Below are 22,618 nucleotides of genomic sequence, written 5' to 3' on the forward strand. Positions count from 1 at the left end.
GATTAGTGCCACCAAGAGCTACCAGGTACGTGAATTCTTCACCCTGAATCAGAATCTAACTTGAGTGACCAGATGACCAGAGAATAGCTGAACCTGCGAATGTCACAACCTCTGTTGTGATTTGTTCTTACAGAAACTAATTGAGATGGGTTCAGTTTAACTGTTTGAGGGATTTTCGTTCGTTTTTTTTATTAGGCCAAACTCTTCAAACTTGGGTGCATAGACTGAGGTGCCTAAATCCGTAATTAGTCACTTGAATATAAGTAGCCTCATTTTCAAAGTTGCTGAGCACCTGCAACTCTGCAGCTCCTACTAAATTCAGTGAGGTTTGGAGATTCTCAGCTTTTCTGAAAACCAGGCCACTTTTGTTCAGGTTCCCAGCTATGTATTTAGGGGACTAACTCTGGGCTAAAGTGGTGCGATAATGGATTTTTTGATTCAATGGCAATTCCAAAAAGTCAAGAAAAAAAATGTTCCATGTCAAGCTCAAAACAGATTTTTTACAAAATTTTGGTGAATCAAAAAGTCCAAAAAAATTAATTTGGGTCAAATTAAAAGTGTCATTCAACCTGAAATGAAACATTTGTTTTGATTTCAAGCTTTTTTTTTTTACATTTTTGATATTTTAAAATAAACTTATAAGAAATTTTTAAGCAAAAAGTTATTTCAAACAAACGTTGAAACATTTAATTTCAAAAATGTTAAAACAAAACATGTAGACTTTTTTTAGGAAGGTTTGACACAAATAATTCTGTGAAACCTTCGCAAATTTGCAAAATGTTTAAGTGTCACTGAATTTGCATTTTTCTCTGAAAAAAAGATTAACCAAAATTTTTCACCCAGCTTTATTTGAAGATTTTAGAACTAGTGTTTAAAAAGTCACATTAGTGAATTTGGGTGAAGTGTCAGATTGGCTAAGGGACGTAACCACGAACTTATCAGCTCAGCCTCTTTAATCAAAACTTACATGGACTTGAAGGGCAACTGCAGGATGGGGCTCTAAATAATGTAATAAAATAAGATCTCAAAATTTGCTGATTAATATTTAATTGTTCATTTTTATTACAAGGAAATATAGGTCTGATTTGAACATAGAAAAGAGTGGCATGCATTTCTGAAAACAAAAATGAATTATGAAATTAAAATAAAAGTTCTGCATTGGAAAAACAATCTTCTAAGTACCCAATAAATGACTTCCTAAGGCATTTTATCCAAATCCAGAATCCCTTTGACTGCTATAAGGCATGCTACATTTGAATTCCTCAGTGGTGCTCATGGCTTAAAATGTTGTTTGTGTTGAAGTGATATTGAAGGGAAAGTTTCTGAACAAAAGCAAAATGAGAGATTCTTAATTTCAACATTTTCCAGGTAATCTCATTAAAGTACACATAATTAAGTTTTCAGCAAATGAAATAAACTGAATATAGTGTTTTGATTTCTAGAAAATATTAAATTTTATCTTAAAGCTATTGTATTTCATTTCTATGCAACCTGTCCCCTCATCTATAATATGTACAGTAATGTGTGGTGCCTCCGTCATATACGCAATAAGCCCTCTCCTTTACGGTTGCTGTCTTAAGGTATGATGTCATCAGAACCCATTGACTCAGTAACACCCTCTTATTAAATTGATTTCCAGTTATTAAAATACTTGTATGCAGTGCTACATCACCAGCATTTGTAATATTTGCCTTAATCTCATTTGCTTTTTTGGTATGCCAGTCATAGTAAGGTAAGATATTGCAATGCACAGCAAAGACTTTGTAAAGGACCATTCACTTCTTTGCAGCTGGAACACTGGCTTCTCCAGTGCTTCTGTCTTCAGATTAATTTAATTTATTTTGTTGAATGATGCTAGGCAAACACCATTTCTGAACACATTTGAACACCATTTCAGCCTTTCTACACTGATACAAAATGTGCAACATGATTTTAACCAGAAGATGGCATGTTGTTCTCCCTCGTTCCTTTTTCTTTCTTAATTATTAACAACTGCCTTTCTCCTTTTTCTGTTGTTTCAGTTAAAGGATCAAGAAAGTTAAGTCTGCCAACAGATCTTAAGACTGATCTTGGTACGGTAGGCGAAAGCCGACAGTTTTAAGTTTCCTTACATTCATTTGGCAAAACATTTTTACCAACTGATCCATAAGGTAGCACGATAACCTTTGAAGGCTTTGTTTGAAAAGGCTTTCTTAAAAACCACCTATTAACCCATACAGTTCTGTTGGCAGCATTCAGCATTTTGCTTGTTTAACACTCATTTTTCATATAATTACATTTTGCAAATCATTGCACACTTGAGTGTGTAACTTTTTATAATGAAATGACTTCAGACTTTTGGACAAATTTGAACCATTCTGACTGGTTGTCAGCGATGTTTATCTGTGACTGTAACAGTGCATGCACTAGTGTATTTTCTAATTGTATATATAAATTCCATTTCATAAGAGTGATGAGACACTTAGGCTTATGTATTTTATAGTGTCTGTTGCACTTCTCAGGTGTCAGGTCAGGTTTCAGCCATTTGTGTCTCAGAATACCATTTGAAACATACTATAATAAGCTCTTAAATGCACTCCTTGTTGTGTCTTATTCTTCAATTATCTTCTTTAATTATTTTAGTGAAGTGGAACAGTAAATGAGGGGAAAACTTGATCCCAGGGAGCCTAAACCAACATTTAAAAGAGGGCAGATAAACTGAAAATAGTTGGGTCAGATCATGCCATTTTAGACACATACATAGGGCCCTACCAAATTCACGGCCATGAAAAATGTGTCACGGATCATGAAATCTTGTCTCCCCCCATGAAATCTGGTCATTTGTGTGCTTTTACCCTATACTACACAGATTTCATGGGGGAGACCGGCGTTTCTCAAATTGGGGGTCCTGCCCAAAAGGGAGTTGAAGGGGGAGGTGTCACAAGGTTATTTTAGGGGGGTTGCAGTGTTGCCACCATTAACTCTGCGCTGCCTTCAGAGCTGGGCGGCCAGAGAGTGGCGGCTGTTGGATCGAGCTCTGAAGGGAATGCCCTGCGAACAGCAGCACAGAAGTCAGGGTGGCAATACCATACTATGCCATCCTTACATCTGTGCTCCTGCTGGCAGTGGCTCTGCCTTCAGAGCTGGGCTCCTGGCCAGCAGCCGCCGCTCTCCAGCTGCCTAGTTCTGAAGGCAGTGCTGCCACCAGCAGCAGCAAAGAAGTAAGGGCAGCAGTACCGCAAACCGCCCCCCCCGTACAATAACGTTGCAACCCCCCCCCCCCCCGCCAACTCCTTTTTGGGTCAGGACCCCTACAATTACAACGCTATGACATTTCAGATTTAAATAGCTGAAATCATGAGATTTATGATTTTTAAAATCCTATGACTGTGAAATTGACCAAAATGGACAGTGAATTTGTTAGGGTCCTACGCATACATGAAGGGAGCCTTCAGGCATAGATGTCCCTCTTCATGCTTAGGGTGGGCTTAGCATGGCACCATCCCCTTGCCTCTCTCCCTCTTCTGGGGTCTGGTCTGGGGAATGGGAGGAGTCAGGGTGAGCCAAGTGTATTTGGGGTTGACAAGGCTAGCACTTTGGCTCTCAAACTGTAGTAGTGAGATAGATATATTTTTTTTTAAAAGTAAAGAAGAGTGACCCTAGCACTTGCTTTCCTGTAACACTAATGTCTGTCCCTAGTAAAATAATGTTGATGTCACTTGATAGTGACTCCTGAAATCTGAATTGAAAAATTAATTTAAATTTTCTTGAATAAAAACACTATCGTATGGATTGAAAACTGGATGACAGAGCATAAACAAACGGTAATGTATGTGATAATGTCTGGCATTGGGAAGATGTGTCTGTTGGGTAGAATAGTAATCAGTGCTAAAACTGTCTTATTAAATATCTGTATCAGTGATCTAGGAAAGAGAATAAAAACAATATTGATGAAATATGCCATTGATACCAAATTGTGCGCAGTTGCAAACACCAGCGAAACCAGAGAAATCACACAGACTGATCTAAAGAGGTAGAAAATAATAGGGTAGAAATAATAATAAAATGTGATTCATTTTAGAAAATGGACCTAATATATCTAGAGAAAATTAATCCAATAATTCAGATTTTAGGGGTCACTATTAAATGTATTACTAAAATTCAAAAAACCATCTAAAAACCTAAAAGGATGTATACAGAAAATGGATGGAGGTGTGCCACCAAGGAAGTATACATGGGAATAAGCGCGAGCATGTAGGAACAAAATCAGGAAAGCCAAGGCAAATAACGAGTTACAGCTGGCAAGAAATGTTAGAAACAGCAGGAAGGGTTCTTCAAATATATCATACCAAAAAAAGAAAAGAAAAAACAAGGATGGAGTGGGTCCGCTGCTCAGTGGAGAAGGTGAGCTGGGAAAAGAAGTTGATAGGAAGACAGAGCTACTCAATGCCTACTTTGTTTCAGCATGTGGCCAGTCAACTAGCGAAGTTACCATTATTTTGCCTGTTGTTCCAATATTGTCTAGATGTGTGCTCAGTTCTTCTTACATTATTTTATTAGGTGTGAAAGTTAGTTTTACAAAACAGTAATTGCCAGGATCACTCTTCTTTCCTTTGTTTGAATATGAGTAATACAGTTTCTTAACTTCCAACTTTTCTAGTGTCTCCCCAGATGTGATTTTTTTCAAACATAATTGTCAGGATTTCAGTAAATTTATTAGCTGATTCTCTTCATATCTTAGGATGCATGTAATCTTTATTAATAGCTATAGTTTCTGTGTATTCCTTACCTACTCTTTATTAATAATTATTAATAGCTTTCCAAGTTCCTCAACCTTTTATAATGACGGGACTATATTTTTTTCTCACCTCCCCTTGAGGAACAATGCATCTGTTTACCGGTGCATGTCTCCTGGTGAGAGAAATTTGAGTGGACAAAGTGATACAGCACCAAAAAAGGCCAATGTAGTTTTGGACTTCAAGCACAGATGCCTCAGGTCATAGATCAGAGAGCTAATAACTCCCTTCCCTACAGCTGTCTTGCAACCACATGTAGAATATTAATTCTGTTGTTGGCTTTACCAGGAAAATGTTAACAAATTGGAGGAAACTTAGTGAATAACAACATAAAAGATTAGGGGGTGGGAAAAACTGATTGGCAAGATTGAAAGACCTAAATAAATTCAGCTTGGCTCAGTGACCACAAAGGGTTTGGGAGACATGATAATGATCTAAAAATATACAATATGATGTGATGATCTGGAACCTCTCTTGCTTGAAACATTTAAAACTATGCTGTATTTAAAGCTAGATCCACAAAGGGATTCATTCTGTGCCTAACTGTCATTCTAGGCTCCTAAATCCAAAATATGGCAATCAATACAGTAACTCCTCACTTAAAGTCGTCCTGGTTAATGTCGTTTCATTATTACGTTGTTGATCAATTGGAGAACATGCTCGTTTAAAGTTGCACAGTGCTCCCTTATAACGTTGTTTGGCAGCCGCGTGCTTTGTCCGCTGCTTGCAGGACGAGCAGCCTGTTGCAGCGAGCTGGTGGGGGCTTGGAACCAGGGTGGACCTGGCAGCCCCCCATCAGCTCCCTGCTCCACTAAATTCCCTGTGCGGCAGCCGCCCAGCAGGCTATCAATTGCTGGCAGTTCAGCTGTCCCTCCCCCCACTGCCATGTGCTGCTCCTGCCCTCTGCCTTGGAGCTGCTCCCGGGAGCCTCATGCTTGCTGTGCAAGTGTGGGGGAGGGAAAGAGGGATGCTAATGTCACGGTGCCCCGCTCCTGCCCCCACATCTCCACAGAGCGGGAGGGGGATGGCACGACAGGGCTCAGGACTGCTGTCTCAACTTGCTGATCTACTTAAAAAGGCAATGTACTTAGAATGGGGTTAGCGTACTTAAAGGAGCAATGCGCGTCCTCTCTCTGCCATGCTGTCTCCCCTCCCTCCATTGGTGCTACCTTGTAGAGTGTGAGGCTACATTAACAACAATGTGTTAACCCTTGAGGGCTCAGCCGAGTGCTAGTTCATCATTTAGCATTAAGGCATCCCCTGGGAAATATCCCACCCTCTGACTTCACCACCTCAGCCAAGCTTCACAATCATCATTGCTGTGTACAGTATTCAATTGTTTGTTTAAAACTTATACTGTGTATATGTGTGTGTGTGTGTGTCTGTGTATGTATGTGGATATATATATATATATATATAAAATATTAGTTCTTTGTCTGGCGAAAAAAATTTCCCTGGAACCTAACCCCCCTATTTACATTAATTCTTATGGGGAAATTGGATTTGCTTAACAATGTTTCACTTAAAGTAGCATTTTTCAGGAACATAACTACAAGGTTAAGTGAGGAGTTGCTGTATCATGTTTTCTAAATGCTCTCCCCTTATATGCCATCTATACAGGTGGCCTTGGTGTATAGATAACTTGTTACAAATAAAGTTCAGGTACACTGAAGTCAGTGTTTTAGTGATAGTCATTCCATGCTAAGATTGATCAGTTGCAGCATGGAGAATTTTTTAAAATCCTGTGCTATGGCTGTGGCAGAGGGGAAGAAAGTTTTCTTCCCTTTCACCTTAGCATCCATGAAACTGTACTGGGTTGTGGATAGCTTGGTAAATCTAGTCTACCACTCTCTGGAAGAAAGCATAAGATGTTCTCACTGTGAGGAGTTAAGTTTAGAAAATAAGATCTCACAGGTCAAATGCCACATCATCTGAATTTCAGCCACTTTTGCTCCCAGAGGTTCTGGCTGTGCTGGCCTAGCTTAGTTTACTATCTACTATCTGGTTGTTACCCAGGCCCCTAATAGTTAGTAAATTCCAGCAGAGAGGTACTGAGTACATTGTTGACTGTGATCATTAATGCCTTTCTTAGGGTGGACAGAGAGGCAGTATGTCCCAGACGAGGAGTTGTAAGGCCCTTGCTCAAGAAACCATCTCTTGAAGTTGATGGTCTCACTAACTATTACCTTGTCTCTATCCTAGCTTTTTGGGACAAGGTTATTGAGACATTGTGGTAAGGCATCCCCATCATCACCTGCGGGCTTCTGATCTCTCTGATCCCCAATAATACAGTTGTTGGAATGGCCTAGGGAACTTTTACTGTGAAAATTTAGGTGCTGACTGACTTTATGTGCTGACAGGGTTAGGTGGCAACCACATGGGCATTTCATGGACTGCAGTCGGGCCTAAAAGTGGGATTTGGGCACCTAAATCTGGGGCTAAAGTGCCTAAGTCCCTTTGTGGATCTGGGCCTAAATACAGAAATTGAATGTCTTAGATAACAACACACCAGTTATGCTGTTAGGAGTATCTCTTTTCTCCCCATGGATTAGCAGTGCTTAATTTGTAATGAAAGAGCTGCCTGGGCTCAAGCAATTTTTATACATTCATAACTGATGCAGCAAGCCCAGAGGTGCCAGGGATATGAAATGCCAAGCTTAGAGGTGCCGGGGCTCAGCCCTGGCAAGCTCTGGCACAAATTAAGCACTGCTGATTAGTTGCTAGAGCCTAAGTCCACACTATCTGAGGTGCATCTGTAACCCACACATCGTCCTGGGTGTGGTGTTCTGTCCCCTCTAGTGGCACCGAGACCACTTAGAGGTTAATGAGTCTGCTCTACAGCCTTAGCTAAGAGCCATATGGCTTTTAGCTCACGCAGTAGAGGCTCAGGCACTGAGTTCCCAGTTTTGATCCTGCCCACCGATAACCGGGGTCTGTTGGCGTTACATATATGAAATTGTAGCTGTTGTTCATTTGCATAACAGCCTTTATGCTTCTTTGTGATTTTTCTTAAGATTGCAACTAAATTAATGACTAAACGTACAGCAATCTCTATAGTATCTCTGGACGATTTGTTACACCATGGAACTTTGAGTTGGCTTTCAGATTTTATGGAATTTTTAAGGAAGTACTAGACCAAGTCATTAAAGTAGCAGAAAATAAGTGCTTTTTTCTTAAAAAACATATCAAATACTTCTCTTTTTTGGTTATGTAAAAGAACAAAAAGGGACAACTAAGATCTCACCTATGGTCCAAACTAGGACATAAATTTCTTGCTCAGCATACTTTTTAATCCTCACATAACAGTGACAAGTTTTCCCAGTTAAAGTGAAACAATTTAGAGAACGTCCATCTTACGCCCAACTCTTACCCCATTCAACAAGAGAGAAAACTGTTACTCCCCTGAAAATGGCTTCTGATCACGAGACAGGTTCTTCTTGTAACCTACAGTGGATAAATGGACAGAATGTGCCTTACCTCCCAGAATAATAGTCTTTGCCTCTATACAAGGAAAAATAGACCAATTCCATTCTTTCACATTTATATTCAATGAGAGCCTTTCAACTGGACCTTGCCAAAAGTGTCAAGATCCCCAAGAAATGAAATATGAGGGAACAAGAACAATTTTATCTCTCAAAGGGTGAAACTAGTTTACAAGTAGTATATAAAAATGACCTGATTCTACCCAGCCTTGCCCCTTGTCAATTAACTACTCATCTTGCTCTTATCTTATGCTGCCCCCATCTGTTGGTTGTATCAAGATGTTGTCTGTCCTCATATACTTATATTGTAAGCTCCTTTGGGGAGGGAACATCTTTTTCTCATTTATTTGTGTACAGTTCCTAACACAATGGGGGCCTCAATCCTGACTGGAGTTTCTAGGTGCTACTGTAATATATAAATAATTCATCGTAATGATTGTGATATCATTTAGACCTTTCAAAGTAGGGTGGTGTAGAATGCCACCAAATTAGAATTCTTAGCTCACATTGATGATAGTATTTATATTTAGTTCACACTCACTGTGCACAGTTATGAATAATTACATTAAGTGCTAGGTAGTTGAAAATCAGGCTCAAAGTGTTCAAGAATTAATCTGTGAAGACAATTCTCCTGATGTGGAGCCCAGAGAATCATCCATTACTTTACTTTGAAAGTTGGCTCATCAAAGAACTATCACAGGAGTTACTTTATATACCCCTCTTTTTGAAAACGTAGTGTCTGTGAAATCTGTCTTTAACAAAACAGCTCTTTTTGTATACCCATAATTTGTTCAAGGGTTGGAAAGAAATAACAAGTCTTCCTTCTAACCAGCCGTATTTAATTTTTCATAAACATAGGATGATATTAAAAACATCCACAGACTTTTTTCCAAAGTTTTATTCATACAATAGTTTCACCCTAACAAACCATGTTGATTGCCCTTTAAGTTCACATGAATCATAGAAATGTGGGGCTGGCAGGGACTCAAGAGGTCATCAAGTCTAGCCCCCTGTGTTGAGGCAAGACCATGTAAATCTAAACCATTCCTGACGTGTTTGTCCAACCTGTTCTTAAAAACCTCCAATGAAGGGGATTCCACAACCTCCCTTGGAAGCCTGTTCCAGTGCTTAACTACTGATGTAATTAGAAAGCTTTTCCTAATAGCTAATGTAAATATCCCTTGCTGCAGAATAACACGTTACTTCTTGTCCTACTTTCAGTGGACATGGAGAACAGTTGATCACTGTCCTCTGTCTAACAAGCTTCACATATTTGAAGACTGTTATTAGGTTCCCCCCTCAGTCTGCTTTCCTCCCCCTGCTGCAGGACACTCTGAGACTGGGCAGCAACCCCAGAGGTTCCTGCAGCTGGAGGAGGCTTGTGGAGTTGTGTCTGATCTTCTCTGTGCTGCTGGGACTGCCCCAGCAAAGGGGGCTCCTAGCTCTAGTTGGGCGGGGGAGGGACAGTCCAGCTTTAAAGGCAGCACAGAAGTGAGGGTGGCAATCCCATGACCCCCCTACAACAGGTTTGTGACCCGCACAAAATCCTCTTTTGAGTTGGGACCCCCACGTTTACAACACTGTGAAATTTCAGATTTAAACATCTGAAAACATGAAATTTACCACTTTTCAAATCCTATGGCCGTGAAATTGACCATAATGGACTGTGAATATGGTAGGGCCCTAAGTATAAGCATACTCTCAACTCCATTATCCAAGTCATTAATGAAAATATTTAATAGTACCAGACCCAAGTCTGACCCCTGTGAGATCCCACTAGGTAAGCCCTGCAATTTGACAATGAGCCATAAATAATTACTCTTTGAGCTTGGTCTTTCAACCAGTTGTGCACCCATCTTATAGTAATTTTATCTAGACCACATTTCCCTAGTTTGCTTATGCAAATGTCATGTGAGACTGCATCAGAAGCATGACTAAAATCAAGATCTATCACATCTTCCCAGCTATTCACTAGGCCAGTAACCTTGTCAAAGAAGGAAATTAGTATCTTTTCAGGTATAGAAGTTAGGCTGACTGATCTATAAGTCCCAAGGTCATCTTTATTCCCCCTTTTAAAGGTAGGTACTGTGTTTGCCCTTCTCCAGATTTCTGGGACTTCACCCATCCTCTATGACTTCTTGTAGTCCTGTTCAGGAAAAACGGTTGATTTCAACTGGAGTGTACCTCATGACTTTTCAGACCATAGGAAAAGCTCCCCAAAATTTGAGGCCACTTTTGAAAATTTGGGTTTACGTGTCTAGGCCATGGTTTTCCAGAATGCCAGTGGCATTGTTAAGAATAGAAACCCAGGATCCTGATGTTCAGTTCTCTCTCCGTTTGCTTGGCAGCTTTTCCTTTCCCAGAAAACTGGCCATAAAATTTTTGGCCTATTCATTCAGACACGCACAGATATATATTATGCACAGTCCACAGTAATGTTCCTTCCTCCAGAATGGCAAGCTAGCCACTATTCACGTCTCAGAATGAGGGCCTCTCCATGAGAGAAATAAGAGAAACATTTTCAGTGCCTTCTAGTCTGGTACCAGTCACAAATATGATAGCACCAATTTTCTTCCAAATGAGAATAAAGAAGGTTGATATATACCTGTCAGACAATTTAGAAAGAGGTTTTATGCTTTAGCAGAAATTTGTGAGCATCCTGTCAGTGAGTAAATGGCACACAAAAAATAGGCTAAGATTGTGAGATGTAAATTAGACCTGTAGATCATCATAGCACAAAATAAGTTATGTGCCGTATGATCTTTTTTAATGACAGGAATTATGCCAGCAAAGAGCAATATTCTGACCTGAAAAGCTTCACTATAAATGTACATATTTGATGCTTTATTATTTTTGAAACATATGGATGATCTATGTAAACAAGAAGAATTTAGTTAAAGGAAAAGAGAAGCTGAGTTGAAATGTCTGTGACAGGAATACAGTGTTTTGTACAATTGCTACGTTTATTTGTTCATTCTCTTAGGCACCAAAATCCTATTTTTCTCATGAAATGAAAATGATTTCCCAGTTTATAATTTTGATATCATCTTCTTTGACTGTGGACTCTGTAGCATTATTTCTTTGTAAGTTGGACAACAGGGCTAAGCTGTAAATGTTAGTCATAATATAATTATGAGTGGGCAGCAATAAAATCTCACTGGGTTAGTAGAATCTCAGTATCAAACTAAACTCTCCCTTCTCCTACACCTTTTGTTGGAGCCTAATAAAAGCTCATCAGTGAGTGCTGTCAGAGGTCAGATGCTTTCTTTTCTTCTCCCTCTTCCTCCTTGCCTTCCTCTTCAAAACATAAAAACACATATACAGCACCTTGCATTTTAGCATCTCAAAGCACTTCCCAACATTAACATTCTCGACATTCTCAGTGTTTAAGTTAGATCCTAGTAAACTTGAGACCACCCATTCTTGTCACTCTTGCAGTCACCAGGCTTTACTTTGTGCCCCACAATGGACTGCAGCAGCTGTTCTGGCTGCACTTCTTGAGAATAGGCCACCTCTTGTCTTGAACCTCTGGCTGAATGCTAGAGGCCAGGTACCTTTTTTACCCCGTTCTGCCTCTTAGGATGTGTCTTGACTTGGAAAAAAGGTGTGTTTTTACCTTGTGTTAGTTAACATGTGAGATTTAACAGGAGGTAAAATCCTAGGGAAGACAAAGCAGTTTGTAGTTTTCACACATGTTGGCAGTTAAAGTAAAGACTCTGGTGGAGCATAGAGTTTATCTTTACCTGCTAACTTGTTTTAAAATTACAATTGCCTTGTCTTCATGAGGTCAGAATATACTTTTTTTTTCAGTGAAGACCTTAAAGGCCAGAAGATTTTCTTTATCTCCAGGAACAGCCCACTGTGGGTAACCCAAAAGTTTCTTAAAGAAAATGGTATTTATTAAAAAAATCATACTTTTATTCAGAATCGCATCAGAGCTAATCTAGGTTCTGGGAAACAGGCTTCCTAGATGGAGTATCATCCTGAAGTTTCTGTTAATTTAAACACGTAATGTCTGACATTCATAGACTGTCTGATCTCGCTCTCTTTTTTCTTTTCCTCTCTCAGCATCTATGATGGGGTATACAAAGCCCACACTGGGCAGCATGGGGTTAATGAGCTAATGTGGGTTCAGGTGACTCTGCCCAGTCACACCTGTGGTAGATGTCAGGAGTGGAGGGAGGTGTTTAAGAGGGAAACCCTGTCTTACTTGATGGTAGACCAGGGAGGAGAGCAGATCTTCAGCCCTCAGTCCCTAGAGAGAGGGCTGACTGAAGGCAGGAGCTCCCCAGATGCCTGATGGCTCCTCCCTGAAGGAAGAGAGGGCTAGATGTTGACTCCCTTTGAGAGGGGATATTCATTTCTGTTATTTCTTAATTCAGTTTAAGGCCACAGCCCAATGAGCTCCCTCTGAAGGAAGAGAGCCTCAACCCAGCTTTGAGACGATTCATTTGTATAATTTCCCTATGTTTCTGTTAGTTGACTACCCCAGAAGGGGAAAGACTTTAAAGTGACCTGGTCGGAGGGCCAAGTCCTAGGAAGAGGCAGACCACTGCAGTGCTGGAGCAACCCTTGGCAGAAGGTACCAGGCAGGGCTACGCCTCTCCTGACCCCTTCACAGCATCTCAAAGTCAGTCTGACACTGTTCTCTGACAGAGAAGCTCTCCTTCCCTTTGTGTCTCTTTCTTGCCTCATCCTCCTGAGAGTCTTTGAATTAAAGCTCCATTCTCCTCATCACCATTCCAGACAAGAGGTCATTCTTTATGTTAGGTCACAGAAATATTAGTTCTCCATTTCTACACTTTTGAGTATGTTTAGTTAGCTTGGTTCCTGTCTGGCACAGTGTACCCAGTATCCCATGAAAGCAAACATTTCTAGATGGACAGTCTCTTTTATTTCAAATTTATTCTCATGTAACCCATAGTACTTCAAAAGAACATTTTGAATCTGGCTAAGTGTTAGGTGAAGAAAGACAACACTTGTGCATATAATATGTTTAGAATAAACTGGATTTACATGTTGCTATGTTTTCACCCCCAGGGCTGGCTTGACAAGTTAGACACTTGACTCTTTTAGTCATAATTTTACAATTACAGTGTTACTTGAATAGCTCCAGTTACTTGTGGTTGGTACTCAATCCTCCATAGTAAATAAGTAGTAATATCTTTGTATTATCCTCATATTGCAGATGGGGAAAATGAAACAGTAAGAGGTGAAATGACTTACCCTAGGTCACATAGTTAAGTCACTTGGCCCTGGTCTACACTGTGGGGGCGGGTGTCGACCTAAGATACGCAACTTCAGCTACGCGAATAGCGTATCTTAGGTCAACTTACCTAGCCGTGAGGATGGAGGCAAGTCAACCACTGCAGCTCCCCTGTCGACTCCGCTTCCGCCTCTCGCAAGCTGGAGTTCCGGAGTCGACGGGGAGCGCATTTGGGAATCGATTTATCGCATCTAGATGAGACGTGATAAATCGATCCCTGATAGATTTAGCACAGGACCTGCCCTAAGGGTATGTTTACACTGCAGTTTAAGGCTGTGCTTGGCCCTGGGCTCAAGGCTAATCCCCTTTCCATCTACACTGCAATTGGGCTAACCCAGAGCCTGGACCCAGGGTCTCAGAACCCTGCAGGGCTGGAGGGTCTAAGCTCGAGGGACCCAGGGTCCAAGCCCTATTGCTTTGCAATATAGACTCAGCCTCGCATGACTCAGGTCCTGGGAGTCAGCCAGAAGTATCCCACAATTCCATGGGACAACTTCCTTAGTCCTCTCTATCTCAACAACCTGCAATCGACTGTAATTAAAACAGAAACCACCCCTCTTTGCGAATGGCAGCAGCACAGGTCAGCGTTAACCCATTCTCCTCTGGTTGCTGATCTACAAGCACACAGAGAGCCTCCTGGGTTTGCAATGGAGAGCGAACCAATCAAGACTTTTGTAAAGCTACCTGTTTGCTGGTGACATGCAGGGCAGGCAGTAAAGTTTTCCCACAGTGCACCACAGTACTAGGACTAGAGGGAGCGGGGCAGTAGGGACTCTGAGATAGGGTTACTTTGACTTGGGTCTGTGGATGACAGAGCCCTAGGCTTGAACATAAAAACATAAGAATGGCCATACTGGGTCAGACCAAAGGTCCATCTAGCTCAGTATCCTGTCTGCTGACAGTGGCCAATGCCAGGTGCCCCAGAGGAAATGAACAGAACAGGTAATCATCAAGTGATCCATCCTTGATCATCCTCAGCATCGGGGCAGCAGGTTTGTATAATTTTTGGTGGTGCTCAGAATGGGTCCAAGTCCAGCTCCCCCCAACCCCCAGGCTCTGGGATGGAGTTTGGGTGCAGGAGGGGTGCGGGCTGGGGCAAGGGTTGGGATGCAGGAGGGAGTGCGGGGTTTGGGGCTGGGCCAGAGATGAGGATTTTGGGGTGCAGCAGACAGGCTGCCCCAGGGCCGGGGTGGGGGGCCAGAGAGGAGGACTCCTCCCAGCCCTCTCCCCGCCGGCAGCAGCAAGCTCCAGGGGAGGTGAGGGCAGCCCCCTCCCAGGCCCCTCCGGCGCGACACTCACCCAAGCCCCCCCAGGCTGCTTGCTCAGGAGATCCAGCCAGGATAAGCCCCCCAGAGTCAACTCTGCGTCGCCTGCCAGGTGGAGGGGTGGGGGGGACTGCTGTGTGCCTCCTCCCCTCCGCAGGCACAGCAGCTGTCTCAGCCTGCCCCTGGCGCCGCTCCCTTGTAGCTGGTTGCAGCAGCGGCCAGCGAGGGAGTGCAGCAGGGAGCTGCAGGGGGCAGCCGCCCTCTGCCCAGGGCAGGCAGGGACGCTCAGGGGGAGGCATGCAGGGGCAGCAGGCGGGGCCGGGGGACACTCCGGGGGAGGCGTACAGGAGCAGCAGGTGGGGCCTGGGGAGAGTCCCGGCCCCAAACATTGGTGGAGTCAGGCCCCCTGGGCGCTGAATTTACTGGAGCCTGGACACCACGGGCCCATACAACTCGCCGCCCCTGTCAGCATGGGTCAGAAAAGTCTTGACATAAGGTTAATATACAATGTAAGATGCTCAAGGCCAGGGTTCCCTAATGTGGGTCAGCTGACTCGAGTCCCACTAATCTTGAGTTTACATTGCAATGTAGACATACCCCTAATAGAACCAGGCTAGAATTAGAACCAAGGAATGCCAATTCCCAAAATTCAGTCACTAGTCAACATTCCTCCATCCCACCCCCAAGCAAATGGCTTAACAAATAATCTCTGTGTATAGTGAGACAGCAGCCAACAATTATTAATTCCCCAGGCTTAGGCATTTTGGCAGTAAATAAACTGATGACAAATGGTGGATAAACAAAGAACTGAAGATTAGCAGTTCCCCTGCATAAAATCTATTCCTGCTGCTGCATCCTAGTTATTCCCTTCTTGGTAATTAATTCTTTAATACAATCACCTGGCAGAAATTAAATTCTGTATGGCATGTAGAGGATTAATGTTAGACAGTTTTATAAAAGAGGGATGCTGTTAGAATTGGCCAACTACTGCAGAAACGGAGTTTGCAAACATATGTTCATATTTTGAATGGCTGTTTCATGTGACCACATTTATGCCCCTTTTTATTCACTATTTGCAAATGGGATCTTTGCCTGTGAGTATCTGTGGAATGGCTATTGTTCATGCGAATAACTATACTGGCATGCTAATCAGGGCATTTTGCAAACAAGAATATTCACTCTTTGTTATTCTCCTGTTTTAAAAGTTATCCATACACAGAACAGAAGCAATACCATGGAACCAAATTGTTGCACCCAAACTCTTTGGCAAATACCTATGAATAATAAATACATAATTTACCTGTAGTATTGTTAAATAATTCACTAATAGCTTCAGTTCTTTTCCCAGAGAATGGATCAGAAATAGCTTGTGTTTAGCTTAGGCAGAGATGGTAGCCTGAAAACAGATCAATGAAAAATTCTGAAGATGAATATTGCCCTATGGAGGACAGTATTTCCAGGATTTTCAGTAGTTCAAGGATGAAATATGCCTACAAGTCTCCAGAGGTCTGTAGGGTATTCACCTGTGGATAAGCAAGGCTACAATCTTCAATGTTCCATTGTTACATGTTTCAGTCACAATGTATCCCAAGGAATATATCAGGATAACAGCAAAAAGTGGCACTACAATCTACTATCACTGTGTCACAGATGAGGATCTGGAAGTGATCTGGGAAAAAATGAGTTTAACAAAGTTATCTACCTATAAACTATTTCACACATTCTGTTCACAAAAGCAGGTAGGCACTAATAAGTCCTTTTATTACTAAACTTTTTTTTCATTTCTTAAAATTATTAATGATTTTTTAAAAAATGGACACATGTATAATAGAGCTGTTTTGGACCGGAAGTGCTGACATTTAAATTCAATAAAAACTCTGTCCATTTTCTGCACTCCAAATACGCCCCACCAAAATACATACATTTTTGTAGGTCTTGCAGAGATTTGCACAGACTTCCATGGTAAAGTTGATGGCAAGAGGGCCAAATTCCCCTGTGATGATGAATGGAGGAACAGTCCATTGTGTCTGCCTGGCCTCTGTCTTGCATGGAGTGGGGATTCACTTGAGGGCAAGTGCTGTTTTCATTACCTGTGATTACCGCAATGATGCATTAAATTAGGGCATTCCTCAACCATCCTGTCTTGGGCCTGTGCAGGTCACCTGTGAGCTCATTAGGCAGAAGGGAGGTTGTTAGCATTTTACACCTCTGTAACCCTGAGTTGGTGAACTTGCTGCACTGGACCCTTTCATCTCAGCCAAGGTTTCCACTGGAAGAAACTGGTCCAGACCCTTGTATCTGGCCCAGTATGTTCATTGACTATTCAGAGCCCCAGGGCTGTTCTAGATAGACTGGCTCATAATCACACCCAAGGAGCAAGTACACTCGTTGAAAATCACAAGAGTGCAGTGTGCTACAACCATGCCCCTTTCTACTGCCAGAGGCCAGGGAGGTAGTGCTGTTCAGCCAGTCACACCGTCCTATGCCATTCAGCCAGTCACACCGTCCTATGCCAGCCCAGAGTTCCTCCATCCCAAGGGAATTCTCATCTGCCCATTTAGGGGAGCTTTACAGCTCCTTTGCACTCCCAGAACAAAACAGGCCATAGGATGAGCCAGAATCTGGCCCATGGCATAAAGGGTGTGCACATGAGAACTGTTTATATAAAACTAAAAGCCCTCATTGTATAAACTAACAAGGCTTGGTGCACTTTTTACTACCAGGCCTGTAAGCTATTCATTTTCTTCTCTGGATCCCCATGCTGGCAAAGCTTGGGATTCCTCTACAGGCAGCCCATTACATCCATCCAGGAAAATACATTGTATTGCTCAACAGTATCCCCTCCAGCTGCACAAAGGATGCTGCTGATGAGTTCTGAAGTGTCCTGTTCAATCACACAGGATTGGTAAAGGAGTAGTTGTAGTGTAGGTCCTTACATGTAGGGAGGTGTAAAGTGATGGGTAATAGGGGGGATTTTCTGTGCTCCATTAACAACATTGAGGATCATTTCCAATAAAAAGGAAAACATACCTTTGCTAGCTCAGAGAACAGCTTTTCAGTATTGCAGGTTTTTCCAATAAACCTTGCCCTCCAAAAAGAAAATGCCCCACCTTGAGGTCTTGAATCCTGAGACCAGTGGTGGAAGTAATGTTCCTGTGGTTTCTTCAGATGATCTGTACAGGTAGCTCTATATAAAGGTGACCAAATTCATCTCTGGTATAACTTCAGTGGAGTTACCGCAGGGTTGACTATGACTCTGTCTCAAATATTTGCTGATAAAAATTGACAGAGTTCATGCAAACATTACAGGACATTACTTGTATTCCATGTTCCATACACAAAGCTACGTAAATGGGTAGATGAAACTGAGCAACAAAGATCTTACCTGTAGCACAAACCTGAGCTGGTTTGGAAAATAAATGCTGGCTTTGTTTCTTTTCTTGAGCCACATGCTTCTTCTTAGTCACTTAAGTATCTAAATCTATCAAGTTCTTTGTGACTCCTTAAGCACCTCACCATCTCAGATTTGAACCTTTGAGATGCCTGATATTTCATCTGACACTCTTATCCTCCCATCCAGTGAAACTCTTCTTTTTGCAGATCAAGGGCCAAATCCTATTCTTAGGCACCTATCTCTCCCCATTCATTGTATAGGAACCATGGGTGCCTAACTCAGGCTTTGTGGATCCCATTGTTGTTCCAGTGATTTTCTGCATGCCTAGAAGTTAGGCATTGCAAAGTTCAGCATCACAATGCCTACGTCTTTTTATGGTTCTGGGCCCAACTGCCAAAAAAAAAAATTAAATTGTGGAAAAACAAGCTATTTTTATCTGGGACATACTATATTGCACTGTGATGTCACATCAGATAGCACCTGTACTATAGGACAGCTACCTGAAAGATGTAGTGAAATTGTACATTATGACCTATATGTTTTTTTGAACCCACAGAGGAGAAATTAATGATGTCCAATTTATTTCCTTCTTCACAGGCAATCCCTTTTGAGATGATTCTGTGGCACATCAATTCCTACCATTAACATTATTTCCAATAGACCTCCTTTACTACTAGGTCATTCATTACTGAAATCAGGGCAGTTAAATCAGCATAAAACTAGAGTAACGGTGTTGAATCTGGCCACCTAACTGCATCACTCTTTGAGATCATATTATATCAAGTTAATTTTCAAACTATACTATAGAAAACTCCCTTTAAACTGTAATATTGCTTTCCCTTTTAGCATATAATTCATACTCTTTCATATAATGCAGTGAAATAGCGCCCTTCAAACTGTAATTTAAATTTCCTTCCGAAGAATTCTCTAACATTCACCTTGTACCATAATAAAATACAAGGAATTCCTTTTCAAATACAAGTATGTAATTTTCTCTTCCATCTAAACATGCTCAGTTATGTCTTGCTGATTCCCCACAGTCTTTCAGTAACAATGCAGCAATAATGCCATATCTCTGAAGCTTTATCATATGTGTGGGGTCATTGAAATCAGGTTTAATTTAAAATTGTGTTGGTTTAGAAGACTAGAACAGTGTAAATATAGAGGTATGGAATTTTTTTAACCATCACTCAATTCCCCATCACACTCTAATGTGGCTCATCTACATTTCATCAAGTTCAATTCTTGAAGGGATTTCTGTGAGCAGTAATGGGTCAGATTTCAAAATTGTAATCATTGGATTTCCTAAAATCTGATTTATGCTGTGAGAAAGAACCAGCCTTGCTTATACCAGATGGGATTTTCAGAGACCTATTGGAGTTCGGCTCACAACTTCCATGGATTTTTAGTGGAATGTGGGCACTTTAGGCCCTGAATACAAATTGAGTCTAACAAGCATATTATGAGAGAGGGGAAAGTCTATTAAAGTTTGATGTATTAAGTAAAATCACAAGCCTAGAGAAATTTTATCCATTCTATAGAACACACAGGGAAAGGGTCTTAGAAATACTATTGACACTTCTGTAGAACTTGACTCCATTTTACTCTGATGTATTCCTCACCGTTTCCTAAGATCCCCTTGGAGATCATGAGCTATTGTGCCAAAACTTCTTTACACAAACTAAAGTTTGAAGACAGAAAGCAGCCACATGAGGGTGTATCTGTGGTTGAGGTTGAGCAATCAGTCTGTGCCCTTGAAAGTCTGTGATCCCAATGGATTTTCTGCTAAGATCTAGATATATTTCAAGCATCTTCCCTAACTGTCATGTTGAATGAATCATCCCAGTCAGGCCAATGTTCTCAGGTTTTATATCTGCTGTTAGCTCAGTGATACCTGTGCATTCAAAAATAAGATAAGGACCATGAAAACTGTGCCTTGTACAGTGCCGTTTTCTTATGCAATACAGATATTAAAGTGCAGATAATTACATTGTTTTCTAAAATACAGGTAGACTGAAAAATTCTTTCCAGTTTTGTTCATTGTGATCAACTTGGTTTCATGTGAAACAGGCAAGGCTCACAGCATTACCAGATCACATAATGTTATGCATACTGCTTTATCTAACATCGCATCTATGATAGTTTTAACTTCAGGTAACATAAGAAGCCTTTGATTGTGTGGTATGGTGCTATCATTTTCCTGCTAATCACAGTATGGGATTTGGTCATAAATGCCTGACCTGGATGAAAATGAAGTACTCAGTCCCAACAGCTGGAATTTGTATCCGTAAATTAGATTAAGGGTTTTAGCTTAAACAGAGGTATCAGATTCCACTTATCCCTTATTCCACTTATCCCTACTCTAGGAGTGGAACCCTTACTGCAGAGAATTCCATCTATAGTAAGGAAGTGAATTGTATTAAAATGGTTGATCTCTAATATTTTGCTGCACTTCCACTGATGATGATCCAAGAAGTTTTTGGAAAGGGTAGGGGACAATTTCCTGGTGCAAGTGCTGGAGGAACCAACTAGGGGCAGAGCTCTTCTTGACCTGCTGCTCACAAACCGGGAAGAATTAGTAGGGAAAGCTAAAGTGGATGGGAACCTGAGAGGCAGTGACCATGAGATGGTTGAGTTCAGGATCCTGACACAGGGAAGAAAGGAGAGCAGCAGAATACGGACCCTGGACTTCAGAAAAGCAGACTTTGACTCCCTCAGGGAACTGATGGGCAGGATCCCCTGGGAGAATAACATGAGGGGGAAAGGAGTCCAGGAGAGCTGGCTGTATTTTAAAGAATCTTTATTGAGGTTACAGGGACAAACCATCCCGATGTGTAGAAAGAATAGTAAATATGGCAGGCGACCAGCTTGGCTTATTAGTGAAATCCTTGCTGATCTTGAACACAAAAAAGAAGCTTACAAGAAGTGGAAGATTGGACAAATGACCAGGGAAGAGTATAAAAATATTGCTCGGGCATGCAGGAGTGAAATCAGGAAGGCCAAATCACACCAGGAGTTGCAGCTAGCTAGAGATGTTAAGAGTAACAAGAAGGGTTTCTTCAGGTATGTTAGCAACAAGAAGAAAGTCAAGGAAAGTGTGGGCCCCTTACTGAATGATGGAGGCAACCTAGTGACAGAGGATGTGGAAAAAGCTAATGTACTCAATGCTTTTTTTGCCTCTGTCTTCACGAACAAGGTCAGCTCCCAGACTACTGCACTGGGCAGCACAGCATGCGGAGGAGGTGACCAGCCCTCTGTGGAGAAAGAAGTGGTTCGGGACTATTTAGAAAAGCTGGACGAGCACAAGTCCATGGGGCCGGATGCGCTGCATCCGAGAGTGCTAAAGGAGTTGGCGGATGTGATTGCAGAGCCATTGGCCGTTATCTTTGAAAACTCATGGCGATCCGGGGACATGCCAGACGACTGGAAAAAGGCTAATGTAGTGCCCATCTTTAAAAAAGGGAAGGAGGAGGATCCTGGGAACTACAGGCCAGTCAGCCTCACCTCAGTGCCTGGAAAAATCATGGAGCAGGTCCTCAAGGAATCAATTCTGAAGCACTTAGAGGAGAGGAAAGTGATCAGAAACAGTCAGCATGGATTCACCAAGGGCAAGTCATGCCTGACTAATCTAATTGCCTTCTATGACGAGATAACTGGCTCTGTGGATGAGGGGAAAGCGGTGGACGTGTTGTTCCTTGACTTTAGCAAAGCTTTTGACACGGTCTCCCACAGTATTCTTGCCAGCAAGTTAAAGAAGTATGGGCTGGATAAATAGACTATAGGTGGATAGAAAGCTGGCTAGATTGTCGGGCTCAACGGGTAGTGATCAATGGCTCCATGTCTAGCTGGCAGCCAGTATCAAGTGGAGTGCCCCAAGGGTCAGTCCTCGGGCCAGTTTGTTCAATATCTTCATAAATGATCTGGAGGATTGTGTGGATTGCACCCTCAGCAAGTTTGCAGATGACACTAAACTGGGAGGAGAGGTAGGTACGCTGGAGGGTAGGGGTAGGATACAGAGAGCCCTAGATAAATTAGAGGATTGGGCCAAAAGAAATCTGATGAGGTTCAACAAGGACAAGTGCAGAGTCCTGCACTTAGGACGGAAGAATCCCATGCACTGCTACACATGAGGGACCAAATGGCTCGGCAGCAGTTCTGCAGAAAAGGACCTAGGGGTTACAATGGACAAGAAGCTGGATAGGAGTCAACAGTGTGCCCTTGTTGCCAAGAAGGCCAATGGCATTTTGGGATGTATACGTAGGGGCATTGCCAGCAGATCGAGGGACGTGATCGTTCCCCTCTATTCAACATTGGTGAGGCCTCATCTGGAGTACTGTGTCCAGTTTTGGGCCCCACACTACAAGAAGGATGTGGAAAAATTGGAAAACGTCCAGCGGAAAGGCAACAAAAATGGTTAGGGGACTGGAACACATGAG

At 42.0% G+C, this 22,618-nt stretch overlaps 1 protein-coding gene across 8 annotated transcripts in view; it reads left to right on the plus strand.

The window, feature by feature from the left end:
- The window catches only part of STXBP5L (syntaxin binding protein 5L), a 420,013-nt gene that overhangs the window by 357,362 nt on the left and 40,033 nt on the right, over nucleotides 1-22,618 (plus strand). For 4 of the 8 annotated variants that reach the window (XM_043538749.1, XM_043538743.1, XM_043538745.1 and 1 more), the window contains one exon: nucleotides 2,022-2,072. The exons of the other annotated variants lie outside the window; for them this stretch is intronic. In XM_043538749.1, coding sequence (XP_043394684.1) covers nucleotides 2,022-2,072 — 51 coding nt within the window. The remainder of the gene's footprint in view (nucleotides 1-2,021; nucleotides 2,073-22,618) is intronic. 8 annotated transcript variants of the gene reach the window in all.

Source organism: Chelonia mydas, chromosome 1 (genome assembly GCF_015237465.2).
Source record: "Chelonia mydas isolate rCheMyd1 chromosome 1, rCheMyd1.pri.v2, whole genome shotgun sequence".
Classification (NCBI taxonomy): domain Eukaryota; kingdom Metazoa; phylum Chordata; order Testudines; family Cheloniidae; genus Chelonia; species Chelonia mydas.